General features: G+C 39.7%; 1 protein-coding gene across 1 annotated transcript in view; it reads right to left on the reverse strand.

The window, feature by feature from the left end:
* Window positions 1-14,389, reverse strand: part of LOC103180430 (inositol polyphosphate-5-phosphatase A) — a 203,244-nt gene that overhangs the window by 117,876 nt on the left and 70,979 nt on the right. The window contains exon 2 of the mRNA XM_007896272.2: window positions 12,935-12,976. Coding sequence (XP_007894463.1) covers window positions 12,935-12,976 — 42 coding nt within the window. The remainder of the gene's footprint in view (window positions 1-12,934; window positions 12,977-14,389) is intronic.

The following is a 14,389-nucleotide window of genomic DNA, read 5'->3' on the forward strand; positions in this document are numbered from 1 at the left end:
GCATGGTATGCTAAATTATTGTGGCACAATAACGTCAGACGATTTATTACCATCAGCTCTCTTCACCAACAATTGCATTTTCAAATTGTCCTCATGTTTCATAACTAAAATGTCAGATCCAGCGCAATTGCTTGTTGTGTCTATACTATAATAATCCTTGCATTTGATATAGCGTCTTCGAGATGTCTCAAAGCGCTTCACAGAATATACTGTAAAGTGAATTGACTGTATATTTTGTGGGCGAAAAGAATTATACTCTATGCTGTACAGAGTTAATGTCTTTAATGCAATGTGGAAGCCCTGGATAATTTTCTTTTCCCTAGCCCAAGGAACTGACAGTCAATTCCAACTCCCCTGCTGCCACTTTACCTGAGAATATATTACTGGTTGGCTTTCAAACCTAAGACCTATATGACTGAAATAATACAAATTTGTACAAATTGACATTTAGAGATATAAAAATATTTGGCACATCAAAAAATCCCTACATTTCAGTAGGTTGAAGCAATGAACATCAATTATTTTTGCAGCATTTATTCCACTTTACCGTGCTGTCTGGTGACAGTCACAGGTGTCGCTTGGTGTCTTGGAGACTGCTGCTATCCTTAGTTTTGCTGACATGCAGAGTAAGTGTTCATTCAATGGATGTGAAAAGGCCTGGATAAACACGGCACATGAACAAGGTGGAACTTCACTGCAGTTGAAAGCAGAAGCTTGGAAGTTGTGTGCATGATATTTGTGATGTGATCTGCCATATGTTGGGAATATTTAACAAAAACAACAACAAGATTCCATTTATAGAGCACCTTTCACGTCGGGAGGACGTCCCAAGGAGCTGTACAGTTGGGCCAGAACCCGAGCAGGGGGAAATGGTCAGGGTGAGGGGAGGGAAGGGAGGGAGCGAGGAGGGGGTAGAGAGTCGAGAGGGGAGCTGAAGGCACGGTCAAAGAGAAAGGTCTTGAGACCGGCCTTGAAGGAGGAAAGGGAGGAGGCGGCGAAGGCACTGGGGGATGGAGTTCCAGAGCCGAGGGGCTGAGAGGCTGAAGGCCCGGCCACCGATGGTAGGGAGGTTGGGGGCAGGGGATGTGGAGCAGACCGGAGCCAGAGAAACGGAGGGTACGGGCAGGTAGGTAGGGGGATAGTAGGTCGGAGAGGTAGGAGGGAGCAAGGCTGTGAATGGCCTTGTAGGTGAGGATGAGGATCTTGAATTCGATAACACAACGTTAGTACTCTTATTTCAAATAATTTACAGCATTTAGAACCAGAATTTTTCAATAAAGGGAAAATGGAGCCTAAATCTTATATCGGAAAAGGACATTAACGAGTAAATTGTCGCTGTGTTGTGACCTGCCATGTGGAACCAAACCTATGGAACTTGCTGAATAATATTTTTTGATGCCATTCATAGCGAGAACATACTTGCTTATGCTGTGTTTATATTGGAGGCTACTTGATAACCAATTCAAAAAGTATCAAATGGTATGAGACTAAATAAAACAAAACGGAGATCAACGGCAGAAGTATCCATTAAAGGATCTAAAAATGACTCATGTACTGAGACTGAATACACATAATTATATTATCTACCAGTTCTGAAGAAACCGGAGGTTGTTGGTACTGATTCCTGCATTGTGTACATCTGTGTTGCTGCCAGTATATTGTGTCCTGACAGGAACACAGAAACATCTGCCTAGGTAACTCCCACATGTGCCATTTCTACGTGCACATGAAATCTTGCTTGGAAAATCTATTTGTTCATTTTTTCTTCTCCCATTGAATTGAATAAGTGATTACCGCAGCCTTTAAAATAAAATACAGAATCATCGAGAGAAAATAAATTGAACTTTTACATAACGCTTAAAGCATTTGAAGGAACGGTTACAGATCAAAGTGTGCACCATTCCATTCTTAAGTTCAAGTCCTCAGAACCCTACCCAAACTCAACACATTAGTTAACGTTATCACAAGATAGTCCAATTGTCACAGGCTGATTTCACAAGCAGTGGTAAAATAATGATCCTGGATGACAATTTGCACTTTAAGTGGATGCCGATTCAGAGACTGTAATCATTATATTAAATTCAGAAATGTAATGATTAGTTAAATTAAAATAGATTTAATAATTTGGGGGTAAATCCAGTACAAAACTGCAGAAACACTACTTCAGTGACCAAGTAGCAAACGTATGGAACTGGCTCCCTAGGGAGATGGTGAAAGCAGAAAGTGTTGATTCTTTCAAGAACAAATTAGATTAATTTCCGTGAGTAAATAATATCTCGGGACACAATATTTAGTTTGGGACACAACATGTCATGTGACTACCAGGATGATTGAAGGCGAACTGGATGGACCTTCATTCTCTTTCACCTAGCAAATTCTCATATTTTTATGTTCATATTATCGACTGTTTATGGGACACTGCTGTCTAAAATTGGTTGCCGAGATTCGCCCACAAAATATATACTCAATTCACTTTACAGTAAATTCTGTGAAGCACTTTAAGACGTCTCCATAAGATGCTTATATCAAATGCAAGGATTATTATTATCTCAGTGCCTTGTATACTTTCCACATATAACAGTCTATACTTTGTAATACTGAATTTAAAATGCAATTGTCAGAGCAGTCCAGCTAGTCAGAAGGAAAAAAAGCCTATAATAAGTACATTTCCCAAACAATATTTTCATCCATGCTTAAATAAGTGTTGCAGGGCAATTACTAAATGCAATGCAGTGGGAGTCATTTAAAAAATTTGGACAGGAGGGATAACTCCTACTAGGTGCAAGGACATCAAGTTTGTTGTTGCATCTGGTGCATTCTCCATTTAACAGACCTGCAGTCAAGTATAAACACCAGTATTATGCAGAGCTATCAACCTCAGAAAAATGTTGCAAGGTTCATTTATTATTTACAATTCACAAATCGTGCCATATACACTGTTATGAGTGTAAGCAGCCAGTCTGCTCACAGTGTGTTGCCTGAGCCAGAAAGTGTCCACAAAGTCCAGGTCTCTCATCCTTGCTTTGGGGATAAATCTGAGACTTAACCTGCTTCCCACCATTTCTCATCACAGTACAACTGGCCTGAATTGCCCATCCATGGCTTTCCCTTTCAAAGCTGCTGTCTGTCCTGCAAGACATATGATGGAACCTGGTAGCCAAGTGCAAGAGAAGTTCCAGACAGCTGGTATGAGACTAAATAATACAAAACGGAGATGAACAGCAGAAGTAGCCATTAAAGGATCTAAAAATGATTCATGTACTAAGACTGAATACACATAAACACATTATCTAAACACACAAAGTATTGTCAACCATTACAAAGTCACTTTCCAGTCATTTTCAGATTGTAATTACCCTGATCCAGGGCCAGATTAACCAATAAAACAGATAAGGCAATGCTTGGGGCCCCAAGGTCTAAAATGCTATTTAAGGAATTGTACTTTATTACTGAATTCCCCTGTTGCTTCTATAAATTAGAAGTAAGGTCCGGTAGTGTGATATTATGCCAGGCAATGCCCAATCACTTAATTTTGAAGCAGAAACTGCTCTATTTGAAAGCTCCTATCGAAAACTGTGGGATATGTTAACTCATGCAGAGTGCAATAAATGTGCAGCTGCTGAATTATTAACACAAGTCATAACTTTCCAGCGCTTCACACAGGCTTCTGTGCTTTGCCCAAGCCCCAAGTTTCCTATATTAGGATATCTTTATAGGATCTTAAATCTTTGTTCTTGCTGTCCTGAACAACTGCTGCAGAATGTCAAATTGTTCATTCTCCCTCAATCTTGCCAGTCTTTGCCAATTTTTAAAGGGCAGAGGTTTAAGGAATACAATGTGTAACAAATGGAGAAGGATTTTTTAAACACGTAAAGGAAGGGAGAATATATATTGGGATAAAATACACCATTGTTACATAGTGGTTGTGAAAATTATATCAAATTGGTCTCTCTCCCAAAGCTGTTTTTTCCCTGAAAACTGTGGCCCCCTTAAAGCACAATTATGATTGACATGTCAACAATGTTATACAGAATAAAACATTAATTAAAATTTGGTTGTAATACATTTAGCCCAAAATGTGTTTAATGTTTTATTGCCCATAGAAACTAAATTAATTAATTATAAATATCAACTCAGTGAACAACTTACTCAAAATGTGCGTTGAACTAACTGGTGACTACTATTAGTGATAAAAATGAAATAATGCATTGAAACTAGGATGGCAAATTCAATAGCCCCCGCCAACCAAAAATAGAGGTGTTTGTGAGAGAAATGCACTTGCCTCGTACTGTCAAGCAAAAGTACAAAAAAATGAAAATCTGAAGGGAAGGAAACGGCACAGAAAACCTCCCCATAAAATATGAAGTTGCAGAAAATTAATTTGTTCAACACAAAATTAAGGTCTGAACAAAATGCCTTCAAATCCTCTAGTATAGGTCTGAACTGTCAGGACTCTTTCAAGTGAAATTTACAATGTCACATCAGTGTGGAACAAGCAAACATCATGATGACAGATGTAGTTCAATAAAAGCTTCAGCAAATGATTTCTTAAACTGAACCTGCAATTAAAACTGATGAATTAAAATTCACCATCAAACTGGCCAGTTCATATTTTAAATGCAATTTCTAAGTATAATCATCTAAGAATTGACAACATGCGTCAACGGAAGGGTTCAACCACTGATAACGCCTCTCAATTGCCCAATTATTATTTTATTGAGTCACTGAAAGGCGATAAGAAATAAAATGAACAGTAACTATTTGCACAGAGCAGTGAATACGGTAAACATTATTGCATATTCAGCTGAGGCAACAACAACAACAACAAGATTCCATTTATAGAGCGCCTTTCACGTCAGGAGGACGTCCCAAGGCGCTGGCATGAAAATAATTGCTGACTTCTGGGCGACCGGTCACTGCGGACTTCCTTTCCTGGGTGTTTGGTACATACATGCTGTACACAGGAAGTGTTGCAAAGTTACTTGACAAAATGATGTCAGTTTTTCTTTGTGCATAGTGTGCATGTGTAACCTGCAAGAAGTAATGTCAGCAATGACCTGATAACCTGGAAGCCAGCTAGTCAGTACAAGAAGCCAGGTATAGCACACTTCTGGTTTGCATAGATCAACAGTAGGCCACCCAGTCCAATACCAAAGGCACTATACATGGGGGATCTCACGGAACAGGGACAGAGTGTAGGTAGTTCAAGAGAGATTTGATGTTCTGAAGGAGTCTGCAAATTCAAAAGGGAACTAGATCAATTTTCATCTGATGGTCTAGTAAATGAAGTGTGTAAGAGATGAATTCTTGATTTAATATTTTTTGAATTAGGGGTTCAGATGGACCAAAATGGTCTTTTCCACCCTGCACCTTCTAATCTAATCGGAACTAATCGGGACGTCCTCCCGACGTGAAAGGCGCTCTATAAATCCAATCTTGTTGTTGTTGTTGTTGTAATCTGTTCATCAATCACTGCAGCCAAAAAAATATATTCTATTAACAATTGCTAGGTAGGATCATACTTTTGAATTAAAACTACTTGCAGTAATACAAGTTAGTAATACAAGTTAGTCCTAATACTCACATTAGAATTTAATAGTTTGGGGAAATAGAAGTACTTTATTTGGCTGCAGGTTGATATTCCCAGGTTGAAGAGTCTTTACAGTAAAGATTATGTAGCAAATTGGTAGGTTCGTCACAACCAAGTATTGAGGAAGGACAAGAGATTTATCAATATATTTGATTGGTTTGCAAATAACATTACATTGAAAGTGCTTGTGGTTCTATTCTCTACGACCTATTCTATCATTGCTTTAAATCACCAATTTACAAGGATTCTTTCTAAGTTAGCCTGGGCACTGATCACAGGTGATCACATTGTGTTGTTGGTTACTCATGCATGAAAGTACCGCATTGTTACATGTGCACTGCAACTTTAAAAGACACTGAATAGGTGTTGTGCCATCTATTCAAAAGGAATCAGCAAGACGAAAATCGTACCAAACCATAATCCAAGATAATTATTTGGGGAGGACGTTTGCAGGGCTATGGAGAGAGAGGGTGGGAGTGGGATTGAATTGGACAGCTCTTTTCCAAGAGCCAGCACAGACATGATGGGCTGAAAAGCCTCCTTCTGTGCTGTATAATTTTATGATTCTATGATTCTTTGATTCTATGAACCGTAATCACACATTTATGATTTACAAACTTTTTGTATATTTGTCAATTTGTACAAATATTTAGAGCAAATGCTCGCATCAATCAAACAGAGGAACTTGACAATGTGAAGTTGCAGAATCCAGCTGTACATGCAAATAGTATGTAACATCAGGTATATTCATTAATCCAAGAAACTTCAGCAATCCCATCAAATCCATGCTAATGTTCAGCTCTCTCACATGGTTAGGCTCAGTGTCTCCTCAAAATCAGCTGATCAGATGAAGTCTTTGGGAGTCTTTTGTAAATACATGTTACATGTTTTGAAAAAAAATTAAATGGAAGCTAAAATGGCACAATAGTTACATAACTAAATGGATAAAGGCTCAGTGAGTCCTTGGCCACCTACAGACAGCTTGCATATTCAAATCCCTGTCAATGCTGAGTTAACCTGGGTAGCAATCAAAGACCTGCAAATGGCTCTGGGTGGGAGATAATCAGGCAGGATTGCTGCTCTTGATTATTATGCAGTGTACTGCCAGATGTGTATATGTCTTGACATGGCATGAACACGGGATCAGGCTCCTATCTGAGCTAGCACTAACTTTCAAGGTTCATACATGAATGATGATTACTTGGCTGAAGGAATTGTGGAATTGTACAGAAAAAAAGTCAAAATGCCGAAGCAGAGAAGGCAGTAGAGAAAGTGGTGTTCATAAAACAAAATTCCCAACGCAATTAGAATTACAGAGAAACACAAACTTTATGATGGAAAAATTATATTCCCTCATCTTTATTTAACAGCAGCCAAACATCAAGCTACGACTTGCTTCCATGATGCTTGTGTGCTTTGGAAGCTGTGACCATATTTGTGGGCAAGAAGTTCTGTCAGAACAAGGAGAACGACACAACTTTCCATGATGTCAGCAGAGAAGTTGTAGAGTTGGCTGCAGGCCTGCCTGAAGTACTGCATCTGCGTTTATGCAACTAGTCTGTAGCTTAGCTTTATCACAGTGCAGTCTGTCTGCCTTTTAACTTCAGTAAAAGACAAATAAATTCAACAAAAGAACCTGTGGGTTTCTGTACAACAAAATCAAAAATAAACTTTGTGTGAATCGAGTTCTTTCTACGATTCCAATTCTCTTTTATATTTCACATAAAACTATCATTTGACGGTTCCCAGACATTTCCTTTATGGAAAATGTTATGATATGTTGCTTTTGGTCAGAATTCTCAAATATCTCATTCCTCCCTAAATATACGAAAGCCCATGTTGTGGGGGAGGCCGGGAGGAAAAAAAAGAATGAAGGACTTGTCCAGTATTACGTTTTATTCTGTTTCCTGAATTTATTCATAGATTAAGAGGATTAAGGTAGGGTTTATTGTATCCATCGCCTGGTAACAATAACTGGCATAATACTCTCTGTGTTTAAGAGAGAGCAAGAAAGGGAGTGGAGACACTGAGGGGGACAGGGAAGGGAGAGAGGGAGAGAGAGAGAGATTGAATGGAATGAACTATAAACTGCTCTGGGACTCTACCCTGCGTAAGGGGTACTTTATAAAGGCAAGTTTTGTTGTAAAACTGAACATATGTGTTAAAATTAGATGATTCAATATTTGCATTTCTCAATGGTTTGAACATCTCTGCTTGCCTGATTGCATTATTCGAGGTAAAACCAATGGCAGACATCTAAACTGCCAAAATAAAATATCATGATCAAGTGCTTTTAGTGAAGCAGCTAATTACCTTTCACACTTATACATGGCAAATATTGAACCTACGTAACATTTTTAATCCATCTCAGCTAATACTTCAGTATAAACTACTGAACAGATATTCCTGTCATCTTTATTTTGAGCTAAAGCTTTTCAAAGTAAGAAAAAAAATCATAGAAATGCAAGTATTCCTATGTTGAAGGTACCAGCAGATCCAGTGAGCGATGTAGGCAGTTTTACTCAGGAATAAAGAATAACGCTGATTAATGTACTCAATGCACCTCATGTTTTATTCAGTGCTAACTAATGAAAAAAGCACAGAAACTGCTATATTCATTAAAATCATTCTTAGTTGCAGTGAGATTCAGTAAACTTAGGTACTGTTATATTCTCATAGGGAAAATTATGTTTCAATGCAACGGTTGCTGAAATGTGATATTCAAATAAAACTACACAATTGCCTCTTAAAACCATTCGGAGGCCAAGTGAAACTAAGCACAATTCTCAATAGCTCCACACACTCTGGGCCTGTTAACTCAGAGTTACCAAGCACCATGTTTCTGGTTTGTGTGGTTTCACAGGGGGCCAACACTACGAACAAGGCAGTGTTATACTCGGGCACATTATAACAGGAATTCCCTGTGAGTAGATTTGTGATTATTAAAATCATTCTCAACCACACAATACATTTTATCAATACTATTTTTGTCATTTATTATTATTATTAAATATTTCTCTTATCAAAGGACAAATTCAAACATTTGTTGCACAAATTAATAGAACTAGAAATTGTACATTAATTCACTAACTTCAACTGAATTGTAGATATTGCTGATAAATCCAAAACATGTTGGAGCTCAAACAAAGTACTGACAATAATAATAATCCTTGCATTTGGTATAGGGCCTTTCACCTCGGTCGTACGTCACAAAGTGCTTCACGGGATTTAGGGTGAAGTTGGTGTGACTATGTACTTGTGGGCAAACCATAGAATTTTCAGGGGAGGGTTTTTTTGGGGGGGAATAGACTGTGTTAATCAAGCAGTACCTCAAAATATGCAATTTAGCTCTACAAAGATGATCAAAGGTCCCAAAGTCCATGCAGTAAGCCAATGTAATACAAATACATAAATGTCAATGCAATATGCATTTTCACCAATAGATGTCACTGGCTTGTTTTATAAAATATAAACCAAGGTGACAGAAAATCCTAAAAGCAACGTAGGTGATCATCACTTTGTTGCTGGAATTTTGATTCCTAGAATCGAATCAAAAGATGACTGAAAAGTGGGCAATTAGCTTTATGTCACTGGTTTATGGCAACCATAACCTCAATCATTCCAGTTCTAGGCTCCTCGCAGTAGTTTAACAGAATCTTTTAAAAATGTTTTAGGACAGAGGCGTTTATCATGTGCTGCTCAACATGTCTAACTAATCAGTGTCAATATTTAAATGCTGCAATTTGCAGCATTTAAATCAGCACAGCAAGCTATCATATTGTGTCAGTTTTATTAAATCTAACTAGACCAGTTCACGATGAATAGACAAGACAGTGCTTTAGGACTGGATCTTGACCAGTTTCTGAGTCAGAGTTATTCTGGTCCCTTGACTTCATTAGTTGCAGGACCTGAATACATCCTGCTTTCAGAACTCTTAATCTAACCATGTTCAGTGCAGGTGAATCTGAAGTAAAATAGTTTGAGAAACTCTAAATGGAAAAGCTTCTATTAATAGTTAAATTTCTCACTTCTGTCACCTCCCCAATAAGGCAAAAGCTCAGATCTATCAAATATATCAATCAGACTACAGTTAAGACCTTTAGCACTACTTTAAACACGAGCAAATTCATTTTGCAGCTGTTATCATTATATGAATTGCTCCTGACTTATAAATCACACAAGGAGCAAGGTCTTAAAGCGCTCTGGGATGCTACACTGCATGAGGGGCACCATATAAATATGTTGTTGTTGTTATCGGTCGAGGGCCCAAGTGGCTAGATTGATCACAAACTCTTGGTTTACACTAGTTCTCATAACAGGCAGTGGTGCACCTCAGCTCACTGAGAGGAATAACAGGATATTTCAGAGCGACTGTTAGGCAGTTCCAAGAGTATCATAAAACACAAATGATACTCAAATAGCTTACAAGCAACTCCGAGCTGAAATAAAAGGTTTGAAATTACTTCACATCTCTGTTTGTACTGTCCAGTTTAGACTTTATGTAGAGGGTTTGTTTGGCTATCAGCACACACTCTTGCTCTCCAGGTCAATGTTTCACAATTTATTTTTATGCAGCAGTGGATTAAGAAACATCCTATTCTTACTGCAGCCTTGAGTAAACATGACAAATGAGATGGGCTCTAACAGTAGCGAATATAAATTCTGATACAGGGTCAGAACAGGAACACCATTGTGTTACTGGCACTTTATTATACAAACTGGATTTTCTGCAGGGAATTCCCTGCACCTCACAATGTTTCAACCTTGGGTCCAACACCAAGGTACATTTTTCAGCTAAAGATGCCAATATTACAGCAGTTTTGATCACTTGAGAGCTTTTTCAACTTCACTAAATGATAGATAGGAATTAAAAACCTAATGATCACTTTATACACGAATTAGAGGGACACCAGCTTCAGTTGGGCAGGCCCACTACGTTAGTGGCCGCGATATAAGCGAGTCACAAAAACATGGCTAACTTTTTGATTGTTGGGTTGCTGCTGGCATCACTTCCGGACCATAGTGTGCACGTATGTGACGCATTGGAAGCACGTTAATATCACCTCATTCATCTTTTGTGAAGTTATGTCAGTGCCACTTCTTGCACAGCATGCAAATAATGATGTCTCCTGTGACTTCAATAATAATAACAACCCTGGCATTTGATATAGCGCCTTATCACATCTTCGAGATGTCTCAAAGCACTTCACAGAATATACTGTAAAGTGAACTGACGTAATATGTTGTGGGCGAAACACGGCAGCCAATTGTGCACAGCAGAACAGTCGTGCATTGAGTAACCAAATTATTTTTGGTTAATTCACTTTACAATATATTCTGTGAAGCGCTTTGAGACAACAACAACAACAAGATTTCATTTATAGAGCACCTTTTACGTCGGGAGGACGTCCCAAGGCGCTGGACAGTTGGGTCAGACCCGAATAGGGGGGAAATGGTCAGGGTGAGGGAAGCGAAGGGAGGGAGCGAGGAGGGGGTAGAGAGTCGAGAGGGGAGCTGAAGGCACGGTCAAAGAGAAAGGTCTTGAGACCGGCCTTGAAGGAGGAAAGGGAGGAAGCAAGGCGAAGGCACTGGGGGATGGAGTTCCAGAACCTAGGGGCTGAGAGACTGAAGGCCCGGCCACCGATGGTAGGGTGGTTGGGGCGGGGGATGTGGAGCAGATTGGAGCCAGAGGAACGGAGGGTACGGGCAGGTAAATAGGGGGATAGTAGGTCGGAGAGGTAGGAGGGAGCAAGGCTGTGAATGGCCTTGTAGGTGAGGATGAGGATCTTGAATTCGATCCTCTGGGGGATGGGAAGCCAGTGGAGGCGAGCGAGGGTGGGAGTTCTGAATGACCTGCAGCTTGTGGAGGGAGGTGCCGGGAAGGCCGGCGAAGAGAGAGTTCCCAAAGTCCAGCCTTGAGGTGATAAAGGCGTGGACCAGAGTTTCAGCAGTGTGAGAGTTGAGGTAGTGCCGTAGTCTGGCAATATTCCGGAGGTGATGGAAGTGATCCAGTTGTGGTGCGGACATGAGGAAGAAGGGACAGCTCAGGGTCGAACAGAACGCCGAGGTTCCTGACAGCTTTGAGAGGTGGAGAGTGCAGCCTTGGATGCTGATGCTGTCAGCGCCTGAGGTGCGGAGGCGCTGACGTGAGCCAATCAGGAAGGCCTCAGTTTTGCGCACGTTGAGCTGAAGAAAGTTGTCTCTCGTCCAGGACTCAATGTCAAACAGGCAGGCTGTCAGGACATCGGTGGTCATGGAGTTGAGGGTAGAGGAGGAAAGGTAGAGTTGGGTGTCATCCGCATACATGTGGAAGTTAACCCCATGTCTGCGGATGATGTCACCGAGGGGGAGCATATAGAGGGTGAAGAGGAGGAGACCGAGGACAGAGCCCTGAGGGACATCACACGAGACAGTGCGGGGGCTGGAGGAAAAGCCATTTGCGGAAACAAAATGAAGACAGTGGGAGAGGTACAACCTAAACCACTCAAGGACAGGGCCTTGAAGGTTGAGGTGGGAGGACAAGCGGTGGAGGAGGATAGCGTGGTCGACCGTATCGAATGCGGCCAATAGGTCGAGGAGGCAGAGGGAGCCTGGTCGCAGATGGTCAAGATGTCATTGGTGACCTTGACCAGGGCGGTTTCTGTGCTATGGGCAGCACGGAAACCCGACTGAAGGGGTTCGAATAATGCATGGGTGGAGAGGAAAGAGCGCAGCTGGGAGGCGACAACTCTTTCAAGGACCTTGGACAGGAAGAGGAGGTTGGAGACGTCTAGAAGACATGAAAAGCGCTATATCAAATGCAAGGATTATTGCTATTATTTTTATTAAGTGAAGTAATGCTATATCAAAGGATGCTCTAATAGAATGTACGACGAACAGGTGCTTTTGAGCACATATTTTCTTAAGAATGAAATATTCGGTTCACGCAAAAGTGGCAAAGAATTCAAATTAATTACTAAAAGGCTCCGATCATGAATTCTAATAACGTGAAAATTTCAAAGAAAATACTGTTATGAACTAATATTGCAGAGAATTTTATTTTGCTTTGGAACTAGCTAGATGAACCACAATGGTCTTTTCTTGTCTGTGTATTCCAGTATAGTTATATACAGAACAGTGTTCCACTCCACACATGCGTAAATTGAAATCCCAAAGTAAAAGGTGGCAGAAGTTTACAGTTTGTGGTTTTTCTCAAGTTCCTTCCTCAACTGCAATAATCTGCCTCAAACATTTGACTTGTAAACTCAGTTACTCTGCACACTTGGGTTTATGACTGAATTGTCCTGTGACTGCTATGCCACTGTATAGAAGCATTTGCTCAGCCTTTAGTCTAAGCATTCCTACCTGATAAAACTCTCGAAGCCAGTTCTTTTGTAGGTTTTCAGGCTGAAAAACACAAAGATTGAACAAACTGTAAATAAACTGTTCATAAAAGACATAAAATATGTTTGTGCTATTCTATACCCTGAAACCTATTCAAGGGATGTTCTGCTGAAACTTTTTTGAAAACTTTTTTTAACATAATAATTACTGTGAAAAATGATGATTATTTAACCAAAGGAAATCAAATTATAATACTCTTTGCATTTGGTATAGTGCCTTTCATGTCAGGAGGACATTTCAAAGTGCTAAACAGAATTTACTATAAAGTGTATTTTTGAAGGCAAACACAGCAGTCAATTTACACACAGCAATGTCCCACAAACATCCATGAAGTTAATGACCTATTTTATTTATGGGATTGTTGGCCAGGACTCTTTGTGAGTAGACTATGGGATGAACAAGCAGATGGGATCTCTAACATCAATTAAAATTTTATTTCAATCAAACTGTTGAAGAAGATCTTGGAAGAAAAACAGAAATTATATATTTTTGCTTTTTTATGACAAATAGTTCTTTCCACTTTCTCCAAAAAAATATAATAGCCATGAAATATTTTCTGTGCTGTAGAATTATCACTGTTAACTGCGCCAACAAGTTAACTAGAACACAGTATCATTAACTACACCATCAGAAGCCATCTTCAAAATGTTCCTAAACTCTTCGGTGTATTCCAGGTTCGTATTGCTATCATGAGTGATTGGTTAACATTAGCATCAATGACATCCTTTGAAAATGTGTGCATTAAACCATGCCTTGATTCAGATCTCTAAAAGCTCCACCAATGTTACTGGTGCCCTATATTGTGTGTAATCTGGCATAAAATTGTAGTCAGCCTAAAAAGAGCACATCTTTGCACGAAGGAAAGTCTGCTGTTAATCTGGTAAAAAAAATAAGAAATGTATTTAGTTCATTCTAAACAGCCATTAGATACTAAACATTGATTGAGGTCACTTGCCAGTATGCTCTGTACACCTCCGGAGGAATTAGACTCAACACAATGAACATCTCCAGTTATTTACCGCTGATCTGTATGGTTCTGTAATACTGATTTTCTCCCCGTTCTCTTTTGAAGTCAATGACTCAAGCTGGGATCAGCTGCATCAGTAGTGAAGACCAAATTGTATGAAGCTTGGATATTGACATTTCGATCTCTTTCCCCCACAAACCCTTTTAGAACCTGTTTAAAAAACTAACCTGTTCCAAACTCACTAATCTCTTACCAATTAACTAATCTCTTCCGAACTATTATTTGCAACACAGACAGGCATGCAAAGCTCCAAGCTATATCTTGAACAATTATGTGCTGATTGTTTAATTCAGTGAATTGGAGCACTCATCTGATACCCTGACTGAGACGAACTCAACACAGAAATTGATAGCCACTCTCAATGAATCTGGAGATATACAATTGAACAA

Source organism: Callorhinchus milii, unplaced genomic scaffold (assembly GCF_018977255.1).
Source record: "Callorhinchus milii isolate IMCB2004 unplaced genomic scaffold, IMCB_Cmil_1.0 Scaffold7, whole genome shotgun sequence".
Lineage (NCBI taxonomy): Eukaryota > Metazoa > Chordata > Chondrichthyes > Chimaeriformes > Callorhinchidae > Callorhinchus > Callorhinchus milii.